At 36.6% G+C, this 13,733-nt stretch overlaps 1 protein-coding gene and 1 long non-coding RNA gene across 13 annotated transcripts in view; one reads left to right on the top strand and one right to left on the bottom strand.

The window, feature by feature from the left end:
• Positions 1-544, bottom strand: part of LOC140506841 (uncharacterized) — a 78,057-nt gene extending 77,513 nt beyond the window's left edge. For 8 of the 9 annotated variants that reach the window (XR_011968115.1, XR_011968117.1, XR_011968114.1 and 5 more), the window contains exon 1: positions 463-544. This is a non-coding gene — a long non-coding RNA (uncharacterized lncRNA). The remainder of the gene's footprint in view (positions 1-462) is intronic. The other variant, XR_011968119.1, reaches the window with a different exon arrangement.
• The window catches only part of STS (steroid sulfatase), a 189,443-nt gene extending 180,604 nt beyond the window's left edge, over positions 1-8,839 (top strand). For all 4 annotated transcript variants that reach the window (XM_072614451.1, XM_072614453.1, XM_072614452.1 and 1 more), the window contains exon 10: positions 3,156-8,839. In XM_072614451.1, coding sequence (XP_072470552.1) covers positions 3,156-3,535 — 380 coding nt within the window. In that variant the 3' untranslated portion in view covers positions 3,536-8,839. The remainder of the gene's footprint in view (positions 1-3,155) is intronic.
• The last annotated feature ends 4,894 nt before the right edge of the window (positions 8,840-13,733 follow it).

Raw genomic sequence — 13,733 nt, 5'->3', positions numbered from 1 at the left:
GACATTGACCTTCCCAGTAAAGATACCTGAAGTATTTTGATAGATCCTTATATTGATCTTCCAATTGACATAAAAATAGAAGTACTGAATCATATTTCAATAAATGAGTAGGAGTCTTCCAAAGAAAATGGAAGATATCAGCCCTTAAAAATGGCACTCTGTTCTGGGAGCCAGCACTCTCTCAGAATTTTGCACACACTGTAACTTGAAGAACTGTCAGGTTTTAAACATACTTCCAGTTTGTAATGTTCTAAGGAACCATTAGAGGGTATTTTTTCCCTTCTCATTCTGTAACAACCTTCACCCAGCTGTCCCTGATTACTGAATGTAAGAAGAATCTAAGTGAACTAGAAAATCTCCTAACTGTCAGCTTGTCACTGAATAAGTTCCTGAAGCTAATGTGTCATATGTGGCGAAGAATGAAGGAGGAGGATATAAAGAATCTTAAGGATGCTGACTTACTTTTAAGGTTGTGTTATGGATTCTTAGTTTCTATGTCCCCAAATTCTCTTCATAGTCTGATTCATCTGTGTTCCAGCCTGACCTAATCTTTAGAAGCTGAATGTGCTCAGTACATATAAAGTGACAACAACATTCACTTCCTGTTCAGTAGGGTACACAGGAAAGAACACTGGCTCTGAAGGAAGAGGACCATGGAGATTCATATCCTGCACTTGATAATTATACTCCCTGTTTGACTTTGAACAAGTCATTTAGCCTCTTGGGATAGTGAGCTAGTGGGACTAAATTACCTCTGAGCTTTCTTTGAACTCTAGATTTAGGCTTTTATTCTTTTTGGTAAACTTGTACTGCAAATTATAATAAATTGTCATGAGAAATTTTATACATATACGCATATGTGTACACGTACACACACACACACACACACATACACACACACACACACACACACACACACACACACACACACACCCCTGTGTATTCATTTTCCAAATAACCTGCAAATGAAATAAAGTCCAAACTCAACTTTGTATTTAAAACCCTCTATAAATCCACTTTGTTTGCCTTATCTTCCAGTAATCCCTTTCGCAAACTCTGTGCTTCAGCCACCCTGGACTACTTATCATTTTTCAAACACATCCTGTCCTTTCCTACTTCTTTGCCTTTTCTCATGCTAAATATGCTACCAACAATTCCTTCCTGCCCCATTTCCCTGTTTGTGCCACCTTTTTTCCTGATCAATAGCTAGTTTAAATGACATTCCCATTCAACTCCGCAAGAATTTGTTTACATCTTCCCTGAGCCAGGGACCATACTAGATAATAAAGATGCAAAGACAAAGATAAACAGTCTTCTATGGAAGGAAGAAGATCAGGGTGGGAGAAGAGACACAAACAACATGTGTGTAAACAAATAAATAGAATTGTGTGAGGGGATATAAGACCTGTGACTTCACTGATATGAAACATTCCCAATGAGAAAATTCTCTCTACTAATGAAGATCAGCACCTTCTCTGAAATTTACTATTAAAGGATTAACTGAGCCAGTGAAAATTTCAATGACTTGCCCAGAGTTACACATCCAGGATATGTCATTATACCAAATTCAGATCTTCCTTACTGACTCTCAAAAACAAAATGTATACCAAATAAGCATGAAGTAGTTGGGGGATAGTGATGGAGAGGAGAGAGTGGTAGCTGCAGAGAAGATGAGAAATATCTTGAGGGAACTGGCCCTTGAGATTTCTTTTGAAAAATAGGGATTCCAGAACTGAATGTGGAGAGGAAGAATATTTGAGGCATAAGGTGCTTCTTGGCCAAGGCTGGGCTTGTCTCCGCTTCGCATCTGGTGCAACACACCTTTCCTGTTGCCCTTTCAGGTCACCCTGGGTTGAAAATCTCCTCCACTCCATTGTTCTGTGGTTTCTGCTGCTCTAGAATTTGTTGAGAGTCTTTCTTCACAGGCATTTTTATGGGCTGTGGGGGAAGAGCTAGTGTATGTGTGTCTTTCTACTCTGCCATCTTGCCTCTGCCCAGCCTGAAGTTTCTTAAGAAGGCTAGTGACATGGTCAGTTCTGTGCTTGAGGAATATCAACTTCACCATTATGTGGAGGACAGTTTGGAGAGTGGAGACACTTTTGATACACAAAGACATTTAAAAGTCTATTATAATAGTTCATATGAGAAATGAAGGCCTGAACTAGGGTGGTGACCATGAATGTATAAGAGAGATGTTGTAGGGATAAAATCTATAAGACTTGGCAACTGGTTAGATATAGAGGAGGTAAGGAGAGTGAAGGATTTTGAATGACTCCTAGGTCATTATGCTGCATAAGAGAATTTTCATACTTTCTAAAATTCAATAAAACACTTTGTTTGATAACATTCAGTTCCTCAAAGAATGTTAGATGAAATTGAAAAAAAAAGCCCCATAACCTATTATAATATTGGCAAATATGTTTTCTGTAAACATTAAGAATTTTAGGACTCCTGCAAATAATTCTATCTGATTCAATTTTGCCTCAGAAAAAAGTAGTGCTTTTCCTTAATGAACAATTTCATTTGCTCAAAGATGTATTTGTTAAATACTTCTTGCTGTAACTCAGAATATAAAAGTTTTGAAATTACAACAGAATTTGGAGCTTTTTTCATATTACACAGTTGTATGTAAGTTTATACAAGCTTTTCCAATAAAGGCTATTGAAGGTCCACACTTTGCTTACACTATTCTATTGGAGTGACACTCAGTTCTTAAAGGCTATCAACAGACAGCAAGCCCTGGCAAGTTTTAACAGGTTGGAAAAAAAAAGTTTGGGATAGTCGTATATGCTATGTGAGTTATCTGAAATCCATTCTAGCTAAATGCAGAAATGCTTGTCACTTAGTTGTCCATTCAGTAGTGAATCATTTGGCCCCAGAAACTCTCCAAGACCATTGGCTAAGGTATAGAGGCATAGTGAGTGCCTTGCAGCAATGTAAGGAGTGCTCACATTGACAAATTCACAGATCTTTACGTAGGTTGCTATGTGAAAATCTGAGATTACAGTAATTTCTTGGCCAGATATTTTGTCTTGTTTAATGGGAATCTATAAGAAATATATGTCATGTGTTAGCAATGATGATTACCCATGGTAGTTTGATAATGTCTGCTTTTTATTTTTTTATCCATCAGTTTTTGTCTTTTTTTTTTGTAGGCACATCTATCTGGAAAGCTTTTTTCTTTACACCAAAGTTTAAACCAGATGATTCCAATGGCTGTTTTCCAACCCATGTGTGCTTTTGCAATGGACATTATGTCACTCGTCATAATCCACCCCTACTCTTTGATATCTCCAAAGACCCAAAGGAGAGACATCCATTAACTTCAAAAACCGAAAATCATTTTCATGAAATTCTAAGAGTCATGCAAGAAGCAGCAGACAACCATACGAAGACACTCAGTGTGGTTCCCAATCAATTATCCTGGGGGAACCTTCTTTGGAAACCCTGGCTTCAGTTGTGTTGTTCCTCTTCTTATCTCTCCTGCCATTGTGATCGGGAAGCAAAAGGTAGGGGTAAAGGTGTAAGACTGTAACAACAGGAAAAGTAAAGACTCTTTCCTGGATGAGTAATCTTTATTTGAAAATTCAAAACTTGGAATTCTGTTAATTAACCCAATTGTAGCTAACAAGGCCTGGCAGACACAATCATTGCACTCCCCTGGATTTCCTTGGCATGGTGTACTTTCTGTGACCTGAAAGATTGACTGTAGGATGCATAATAACTCGAAGAAAGCTTTAGAGTTTGCTCTGTTGAAAAGGAAGAACAATGACCTTAACTTATAGGACCAATATAGCTGTGTTGGTTGGTGGGGTGGGTTGAGAAGTGTAGGGATAAAGGAGGAATCTGAGTAAGTGTACATAACACTTGTGCTCCACAAAAGCTCCAAAGAGAATCCTCCCTTGTTCTTGAACTTCTCGTTAAATCATCTTTTCCATGACTTGAAGCTGGACTGAAGACCTGGCCACAATCACCCATGACTGAACCATTGAACCATTGCTGGCCAAACGACCACCCATGATTTTTGCATTAAGGAAGAAAATGTGAATCAAGAAAGAAATTGCTCATAAAACAGTGTTTGTTTTTTTAGAAAATAAAAGCACTCATAACTTGTATAAAGAATTCCGCTTGTACCAGTGGTAAATAATCTAACTTTTACATCACGGATGAAAATTATTGTTGTTCATGATAAGAGGTTATTGGACATGCTAAGTGCAAATGTGCAAATGATTTAAAACCAACTTCAGAACTCTAGAAAGTTAACAGATGCAAATGTATATAGTAGAAGCGTACAAGGAAGTATAAATTCATTAGCTTGCTCTATATTTCACAGGAGAGCCATGCCATGGAACTGACTGATAGATAAAGCCACCTTTTAATAAGGTTCGTTTGGTACTTCAGTAGCTTATTTCCCATGACTGATCCACTTTATACAGAATTCTACTCTGAGGTTCATAGTGATGTTCTAAGAGAGTTCTTTTTGTGATGAATAATTGAGAAGTAAAAAAAAAGGGAGTGTTGGGGGAAGGCACTCAATATATGGACTCCCAACATGATTCAACATGCTATTTAATGTAAGTTTATTAAGTTGTTTAATCTTTCAGTCAAATATGGTTTAGTTTGTACTGCTGTTAAATTTTCTGTTTCTCTTCTATTAATGAATTAGTGATAAAAACAATTACTGTCTCCTAGTGGCCAAAATGGCCTAGGGCACATAATATGGAAGGCTTTGTGCTTCCAGTCAATGTTGGGAGACAGGGCTGAGAGAACATCTTGACCTTGCTTTCTTGTCCCCCAAGCCACAGTCATACAAAGTGAATCCTCAGTCCTGTCTAATTCATCTTGATGTGGGAAAGATTGTGCTTCTTACTTCCATTCTGATATTAAGTGAAATATTCAGTGGAACTTAAAAGACATTTTCCACTTCTCTTATTCTGCTGACCTTTAGGCAAAACAAAGTTCCCCACAGAAAGAAGGAATTAAACATTCCTCTGGGAGACAGGGAGAAATCTTTGAAACAAAGCCAAAGTAAGTGACTTTTGTATATTGGCTTATTTAACTGTAACTCCCTATACAGCCTTTCTAAGAAATTTGTGTAACCCACTACAGCAAGTTCTTTTTATTTGATACCTTTCTAACTCAGTTTTACTTTCCAACCTTGTAGTAAGAAGTGATATTTTCTCCTGGAGATTTTTTTAAATGTATTATTTGTGCCCTTTGTTTAAATACCTGTTCCAATGCCCTCATTTACCCATTCAACTGAAAACTCCCTTATAACAAGGAAAAACTGTTAAGCAAAAGTGACAACATCTGGCACTGTATACATACAATGAAATCCTGTCCTCATAGTTTCCTGCCTTTCTGCCATGACTGAGGAAATAGGGTTCATTATCTAGTCCCCTGGACCATTATTGGTTTTTTAGTGACTCAACTTTCAGTTTCCTTTTAGTCATCTTTTCATTTACATTATTGTATCACTCTGTATTATATTCTTTATTATATGAACTGGTGCAGAGTAAAGTAAGCAAAACCTCTTACTTTACTCTGCACCAGTTCATATAAATCTTCCCATGTTTCTCAGAGCTTCTCATATTCATTATGGTACAATAATATTCAAGTATACCCATATCCCATAACTTGTTTAGCCATTTTCCTATCAATGGACACTACTTCCAGTTTTCTGCCACCACAAAATATACTCCTATGAATATTTTTGTATATAGTGACCTTTCTTTCTGTCTTTGATGTTCTTGGGGATATATCTCGAGAAATGGCATCACTGGGTCAAAAGGTATGAACAGATTGATGACTTTCTTGATTTCCAAATTATTGTCCAGAACAGTTCAACTAATTCATGGCTCCATCAACAGAGTATTAAGACGACTGTTTTCCCATAGCCAGTGAATATTTCCAGTTTTTAGGCACCTTTGCAAATTTGCCAGGCATGAGATAAAGTATCAGAGTTATTTGAATTTTTATATCTCTTATTAATGATTTGGAGCTTGCCTTCATCTGGCCATTAGCAATTTGTAGTTTTTGTCTGAAGACTGTTCATATCCTTTGACTATTTCTTTATTGAGGAATGACTCATGATGTTATATATCTATGTTAAATCCCTTTAAGTTTGGTGTATCAGATGTTTTATTAGTGATATTTGATTCAAAGTTCTTGCTCCCTCCCTCCACTTGGCAATTTCTCTTCCTGTTCTGGCTGCATTGATCTGTTTGTGGAAAAGCTTTTTAGTTCTATGTACTTGAAATTGTCCATTTTGTCTTCTATGATCACCTCTAGACCGTGTTTGTTATTCTTCCTCTATTTATAGTTGTGAAAGGTATCTCCTTCCATGTTTCTCTAATTTTTTATGATGTGATGTTTTATATTTAGTCTTGTATCCATCTGGAATTTATTGCACTGTATGGTATAAAATTCTGGTGTACACCTAAGTTCTGCCAAACTGCTTTCCAATTTTCTCTCTGGGAGATTTTGGAACCTTTAAAACAAACACTATTTTAAAATACCATTGCTTTCTTATTATTACAGAAACTAGTTAAAACTCTGCTTATTGTAACAGAGAATGTTCTTATTGTATTAGAGAATGTATTAGCATGTTATTTATGTATCAGATTGGCAACTGATGCAAGCATACAAAAACTAATAGTGGAAAGAACACTGGACTTGGAGTCAGGGCACCTAGGGGCAGCTACAACTAGTGCTGGGCTTAGAGTAAGGAAGATCTGAGTTCAAATCCTGTCTTGAACACATACTGGCTGTGTGACTCTGGACAAGTAAACTTCTCTCAGCCTCAGTTTCCTCATCTGCAAACGAGATTAGACTCTATGGCTCTCTTCCAACTCTAAGTTTGTGATCCTATGACTTGAGTTTGAATCATGGCTCTGCTAAAAATTGCTTGTATGTCCTTGGGCAAGTCAGTTAACTTCAAATTTTCCTCCTCCATAAAATGAATGGATTGTACTAGGTGGTCTCCTTAAGGTTCCTTCCAGCTTTAAATTCCATGATACTAAGAGCAAAATATTCCTAGCTATAACTCTGATCCTAATGTAATCCAGATTTTTAGAAAATATTATATGACATGGGAACATATGTTAAAGAACTAAACCTAAGAAAGCTATTGCTGCTGATTTTATATATAAGAGTTTGCTTATGTTATACATTATTGTTTATCCTATAAGATGTCATCAGCTCTAAAAAATCTAAGGTAAAAAAGTTTGAAAGTATTTGCTTTGAAATAACTAACTATTAGTATTCTATTTTAGGTTGTTTAAAAGTCCAGTTTATGTATAATAGCCACAATTGTCATGATATTGAGACCATTTGTCAACATTCTGTTTGCATGAGACAGAAAAAAATGTGGATATTTTTCATGTCAAACCAAGATCAAGAAAATTTCCTTAGAGAAATAGATAACTTTTGCAGTGCTGTGTAGCATGAGTACTTGGTTGCAAAGTAAACCCTCCATATCTTCTATGTATTGATGTAGCTTTTTGCAGTATAAATTTGGAGGTTTAAACAAAATTCACTAAGGCTTCTCCTAAAAACTTATACTTTTCAAGATGTTAAAACCTAAGCTACATTCATTCATTCATATTTAGATAGCTATCATTTTACCAAATCAGTAAGTTTTTAGGGAAAGGAAGATTGATGATTTCACATCCCCTTGGAGATAAGGGTTTAGTTAAGGAAATGCAGCATCCCAAATTTCCCAGAAGGACACATACATAAAAGGTGTCCAGGGCAGGTATATGACCCACATCTGAGTAATATTTTCTTCAAAAGTAACTGTCAAATTATTTTTTTTTCATTTGGACTATATTAATTAATACAGAGTTAGAAATTTAAATGACATATTTCCTTTACCTTTGAAAATGATGCAACTTGATAGAATTATTTCAGGATGTGGCAGTTGAGACCAGAAGAGTTTTCAGAATCCTCAGACTCTGAAGCAGTACAAAAAAGCATCACTTTTCCCCCCTCTTGCTGGCTTCAATTTGAGACTCGTCATCAACCTGAAAGTTTCATAAACAAAATTTCAAACAAAACAGAGGCCAGATAACTTTCTTTATACAAGAAAACATCATTAGGACCAGGAAAAACAACAATTCAACTTTGGAACAGGGTCTTAAAAAGGTGAAAGAGTGGCGAATAGTAGAGAAAATAGGGTAATTAATAGCCACTGTGATGTAAGTTACAAAATATGATGAGAAACAGATTTAGGATCTTAAGATAACAGCTCTGGAAGAGACCTTAAAGGACCTCCTCTGTTATTTTACAGATGAAAAAACAGACCCTGAGAGATAAAATGCTTTGCCTTTATGTTGGACAGCCTAATTTCTAGGACAGATTTTAACAAAGAGAGAAGGATTTTAGCTAGAGAAGCCAAAAGGAGAAAGGTACCCAGATCATCTAGAATGAAAATACAGAACTTGGAGTATAAAGAATGCAGTTGCTACTGTCCTGATTCTTCCACTTACTACTACCTATGTGACCTTGTGCCCTTAGGCCTCAGTTTTCTCATCTTAAGATTAGTGGGTTTGACTAGATGGTCTCTAAGGTTCCTTCTGGTTCTTGCAAGCATTAGCACATGACCCTATTTAACTCAAAGAAGGATGAATTAAAAGAAAAGAGCCCAGGAGTCAGGAAGTGAGTAATGGGATTGTGTGTTGGTTATGTGCCAAGGTGACTACACACCCTAACGCATCATTACATTTGCCTTCTTCCAACTGACCACTTTTGTGTTGATAGAGCTACCTCTAGTGATCATTATTTAGTAACATGTCTTTGTTTAATGGATTTTGAATAAAGTGATTTTAATTTATCAATATTGAACTGTGTCCAATATTTTCTTGGGTGAAGATTACAACAAAAAAAACGTCAACTTTCCTAATTATAATGCTGTTTGGCTGGAAACTCCCAAAATAACGTTCCTGTGAAAACAAACAAACAACTACAAAACTGTCACGTAGCTATCAGCTTTTAAATACAAATGGGACACTCACATAACATTCCCTCCAACTAATTGTAAAACAAATTAGATCTTAAGAGATATGGTTTTTTTTTTCAAATTTTCAAACTCTTTTATTCTGCTTGCTACTTTTCAATCTCACAATGATGTGACAAGGACAATAAGAACTATTTTCACATAAGTCTTTTTTGTTTGTTGCTTTCTGGTTCCATTAAGGCCACTGGAGTGAATATCCTAGGATCAAAGATGTTAAGCTAGAGAGGAAATTGAAAATCATCTGCCCCAATGTCCTCATTTTACACTTAAGAGAAGCTGAGGCCCAGAGAAAATAAATGTCTTAACCAAGGAGGCATTTAAACCCAACACCATTGAATCTAGGGCCAGAGTTCTCTCTACTGTCCTATCATACTGTTGTATTGTTGTCCAGAGAACAGTGTGACAGAAACCAAGGAGAAAGTATTCAGGATTGTCAAATAGGAAAAGACCTGAAATGAATAATTGGATTTGACAATTCAAAGATCTCTGATGACACTGAAGAGAACAGTTTCTGTCTAATGGTGAAATCTAGAGCCAAATTTCAAGGAACTGAATAGTGAGTGGGAGGTAGGGACATGGAGGTGCCTGATATAAATGGTTTTGTTTGGTTTTCTCATTGGCAGAACCAAAATTCAAACTATAACTACCAATACAGCACTCATCCTTTTTCTTCGGGAAACATATTTTCTTGCCCTGCTGTATAACATTTTTCTTTCGTTTCCTGGACCTGTGACTTCATTGGTATCTTTTGCCATGTAAATTCTCCCCACTAGCGCCTGGTAGCAACTGTTATACAACTTCTTGTCTTAGGCACTTGGTTAACCTGAGAGATTAGGTAACTTTTTGAGGTCACACAGCTGGTATGTAGTCAGCGATCTTCTTGACTCTGAGTCTACTCTCTGTCTACACTTCCACAGTACCTCTAAGTCACAGCAAAAAGACAACAGGAAGAAAATTTTCAGTGGGGTTAGAGGGGGAAGCAGATGCAACTTTCTATACTTGAAACCTATGGCCTCAGATAATTTCTTCCACATTTCTTTCCTTTGCTGCTACTTAAACCCTAAGAAGAGGGCAGCTAAATGACACAGTGTGCCAGGCCTGGAGTCAAGAAGACTCATTTTCCTGAGTTCAAATCTGAACTCAGGCACTTACTATTTGACATTGGGTAAGTCACTTAACCTTGTTTGTTTCAGCTTCCTTATTTATAAAATGATCTGGTGAGGGAAATGGCAAACCACTCCAGTGTCTTTTCCAAGAAAATCCCAAATAGGGTCACAAAGAGTAGGACATGACTGTAAACAACTGAACAACAAATCCTAAGAAAACAGTTGCTTTCAATTTTTGACTAGGATGTGAGTAGACAAATCCTCCCTGCCTTAATACAAAAGACATAATTTTTTTGTTTCTTTTTTAAAGTTCCAGTATTTTATTTTTTCTAATTACATGTAAAACAATGTTAAACCTCCATTTTTTACAATTTTGAGTTTCAAATTCTCTCACATACTCTCACCTCTTTCCCCTCATTGAGAAGGCAAGCAGTTTGCAAAAAGGTATACATGTGCAGTCATGTAAAATATATTTCCATATTAGTCATGTTGTGAAAGAAAACTGACAAAAAAAAGTAAAAATAAAAAAAACCAACATGGTTCTCTCTGCATTTCATCAGTTCTTTCCCTGGAGGTAGATAACGTTTTTCATCATAAATCCTTCAGAATGTATGTTTGGATTGCTGAGAATAGCTAAGACACTCACAGCTGCTCATTGTACAGTTTGCTGTTACTGTGTACAATGTTCTCCTGGTTCAGCTCACTTCACTTTGCATCAGTTCTTATAAGAACTGACATAAGAATTTTCCTAAGAAACAAATAATGTATAGCACAAAGCAGAAGTTTGCAAAATTTGTATGGGCAAAGTCTTGTTCTTCAGTTTACATGCTTTTGACCCTGTGCTTAAGATCCTTTTCCTCCTGGCTCCTGTCCATCTCCAAAATTCATGACCAGGAGCCTAGTCTGCCTAGCATACTCTCTTAAACCCAAAGCTGGCAGTCTTTTACTTTCATGGCACAAGAAATTTGCCTCTAGCATCTCAGGTTAATTATTGATGTATACTCATATATTTAACTACTATATAATTATATAATTAATACTACATTTAACTAATATTCACTAATAACTAGTATTTGTATAGTGCTTCAAAGTTTGTAAAATGCTTGACAATGGGAGACTGACCACTGAACCACTTTCTGTCTGCAAACCCTGGCATGGACCTAACTCTTGAACATTCAGGCCTATTCTCTTGATCTTTCAAACTGACAAGATCACAGCCTCCAGTTTCCTTGACCTGAAACAAAAGTACAAATGTCAAGGCAAGAAACTGAGGCCTGTATTCACTAACCACAAGTTAACTTCATAGGAAAAAGACTCAGAGTCTTTCCCATTGCAGCATTATCTCTCATGTCAACCAAGAAATCACAAGAAGAGAAGCCAGAGACTCTAGTTCATTATTACATTTCAGACATGCCTCAGATCAATCAAAAGTCTCCTTATTCAGACCAGGGCCAGTTACAGAATGTCTTCATACTCCAAATCTGGTTATGCCTCTCCAGAAGCAGCCTCCCTAGTCTCTTCCGTGTGCAGAATTGGACAGCACCATTCTATTAATGTTTATAAGGATTGGGCTAAGTTGCCAGTTTACTCACTCCATGAAGGAAGAACTAGAGGGAAGCTATCTCTATTTTCCAAATGGAGAGATTGAGGCCTAGAGTAGGTTAAGTGATTCACCCATGGTAACACAACTAGTATGTCTAGAGAGAGAAAAAAGATGGTGTTTAATAATAGATAAAATGCTTATCTTCTAAGCAAGGAAGGTCTGAGTTTAAGTCCTGGCACTGGCATACACTTGTTCTGTGACCCTGGGAAAATCACTTAAATTCTCAGTGCTGAAGTCAACACTTCTAAGACTATCAGTGGCCATGTCACCATGCACTACTAGAGGGAGTTTCCTTGTTATGGAATTCCCTACCCTAATAAAAGAGCAGGTCTGTTCTCTATCTCCATACACATTGTATCTGTCCAATACAACTAGCACTTTAAAGCCCCAGAGCTATCCTTTGGCATAGCTCCATCTCAAGTCATCGAAACAGCTTGACTGTCTTTTCCTGTAACAGTCAACAATACTTAGGCATTTTGCACTCAGTCTGGTTTCCTGAAGGCTCTACCCTTGTGCTAGTTCAAGTATAGACAAGATTGACACATGTTGGGTCCAAATAGCATGTCATACCTGTCTTGACCCAGCTGTCAATTCTATTTCCTTGAAATATATTTCAAAATAAAATTTATTTATAGCCTGACTTCCAAACTTCTTTATATAGAGTGGCTTCTTTAGCTGAACTTCATGTGTGGTAATAACATAGGCAATCCCCTCTCCTCTTTCTGCTCCCACTCATGCACGAAGAGAAAGGTATTTCACTTACTTCATGAGGTTATAACAAGTCCAACCCCAAATAGAATCATCTTTTTCATCTTTCATATATCCAACAAATTGTCAGTCCCTTCTATTTGGGAGAAATTCTAAAGGTTAGGAACTTTTTTTAAACTTAGGTTGAGTTGAAATCTGCTTCCCTGTAATTTCTACTTTTTGGCCCTCATTCTGTCCTCTGGGGCCAAGATTTGATGACTATAAGCATGTTCCCTCCTAAATCTTGTCTTCTCATGGTCTCTGGCTCCTTTTATTGATTTTATTTCAGCATGGTTTCTAGTCCCTTCATCACTGATCTCCTTCTTCTGAATGAAATTCTGCCCTTGGCCCTACTAAAATGTGTAGCTTAGGTCTGTACACAACATTTCAGTGTGGTCTGGCCAGTACAAGTATATCAGCGCTCTCATTTCCTTTACTATATTTCTATATATAGAGAGAAACACTCTATTTCCACAAATGTAGCCTAAGTTTTTTTTGGCTTCTTTTCTAGCCACATTATACTCATGATTTATATTGGACTTGTAGACTTCTAGATTTAACCCCGTAGCCTTTTTAATGAACAGTTCTCTAGCCATATCTTTTTCTACCCTATACAATATGAATCATTGACTACTTGAAGAGGGGAAGGGGAAAAAAGGGAAAAACACTTGTTTTCTGGTCACTCTTTTGCCCATTCAGAGTATATGTGTGCATTCAAAACAATCTAGTACAAGAGTTCTCAAAGTATTATCATCCAAATCCTTTCAGGGTACCCTCAAGGTCAAAACTGTTTCCATAATAGTATTGACATTTAATTTATAATATGGTAAATACCAATAGATATAAACCACATTAACAAAAGGTCTTTGGGATCCTCAATGATATTTAAGAGTGTCAAGGAGTTCGAAGACCAAAATGTTTAAGAACTGCTGCTCTAGTGGATGTACTACTTTTATCATGTTTTTTTCGTAATGAGAAGAGAACAAAAAACAATACAATGTTCGTTCAGTCACCTTATTTATTAGTTTGAAAAGAAAAAGTCAGATTAGCAATGTCCAATATCTTCTATTGGTGCTTACTGAATTGTGTTTTTCTCTCTTCTGAAGGCCATCCTCCACTGAGATTTGAAAGTTTCTCTGTTCCTTTTCAGGCTGATGTGAATAGAGGTGACAAATGATATATGAAAAGGTTGGGAAAAGTCAGGATTTCAAATACATCAGAAAAGGGCATTTATGGCATTTTATTAGACAAGAGAAAAAGC

This window comes from Notamacropus eugenii, chromosome 5, assembly GCF_028372415.1.
Source record: "Notamacropus eugenii isolate mMacEug1 chromosome 5, mMacEug1.pri_v2, whole genome shotgun sequence".
Lineage (NCBI taxonomy): Eukaryota > Metazoa > Chordata > Mammalia > Diprotodontia > Macropodidae > Notamacropus > Notamacropus eugenii.
This window is presented reverse-complemented; position numbering and strand designations above follow the sequence as displayed.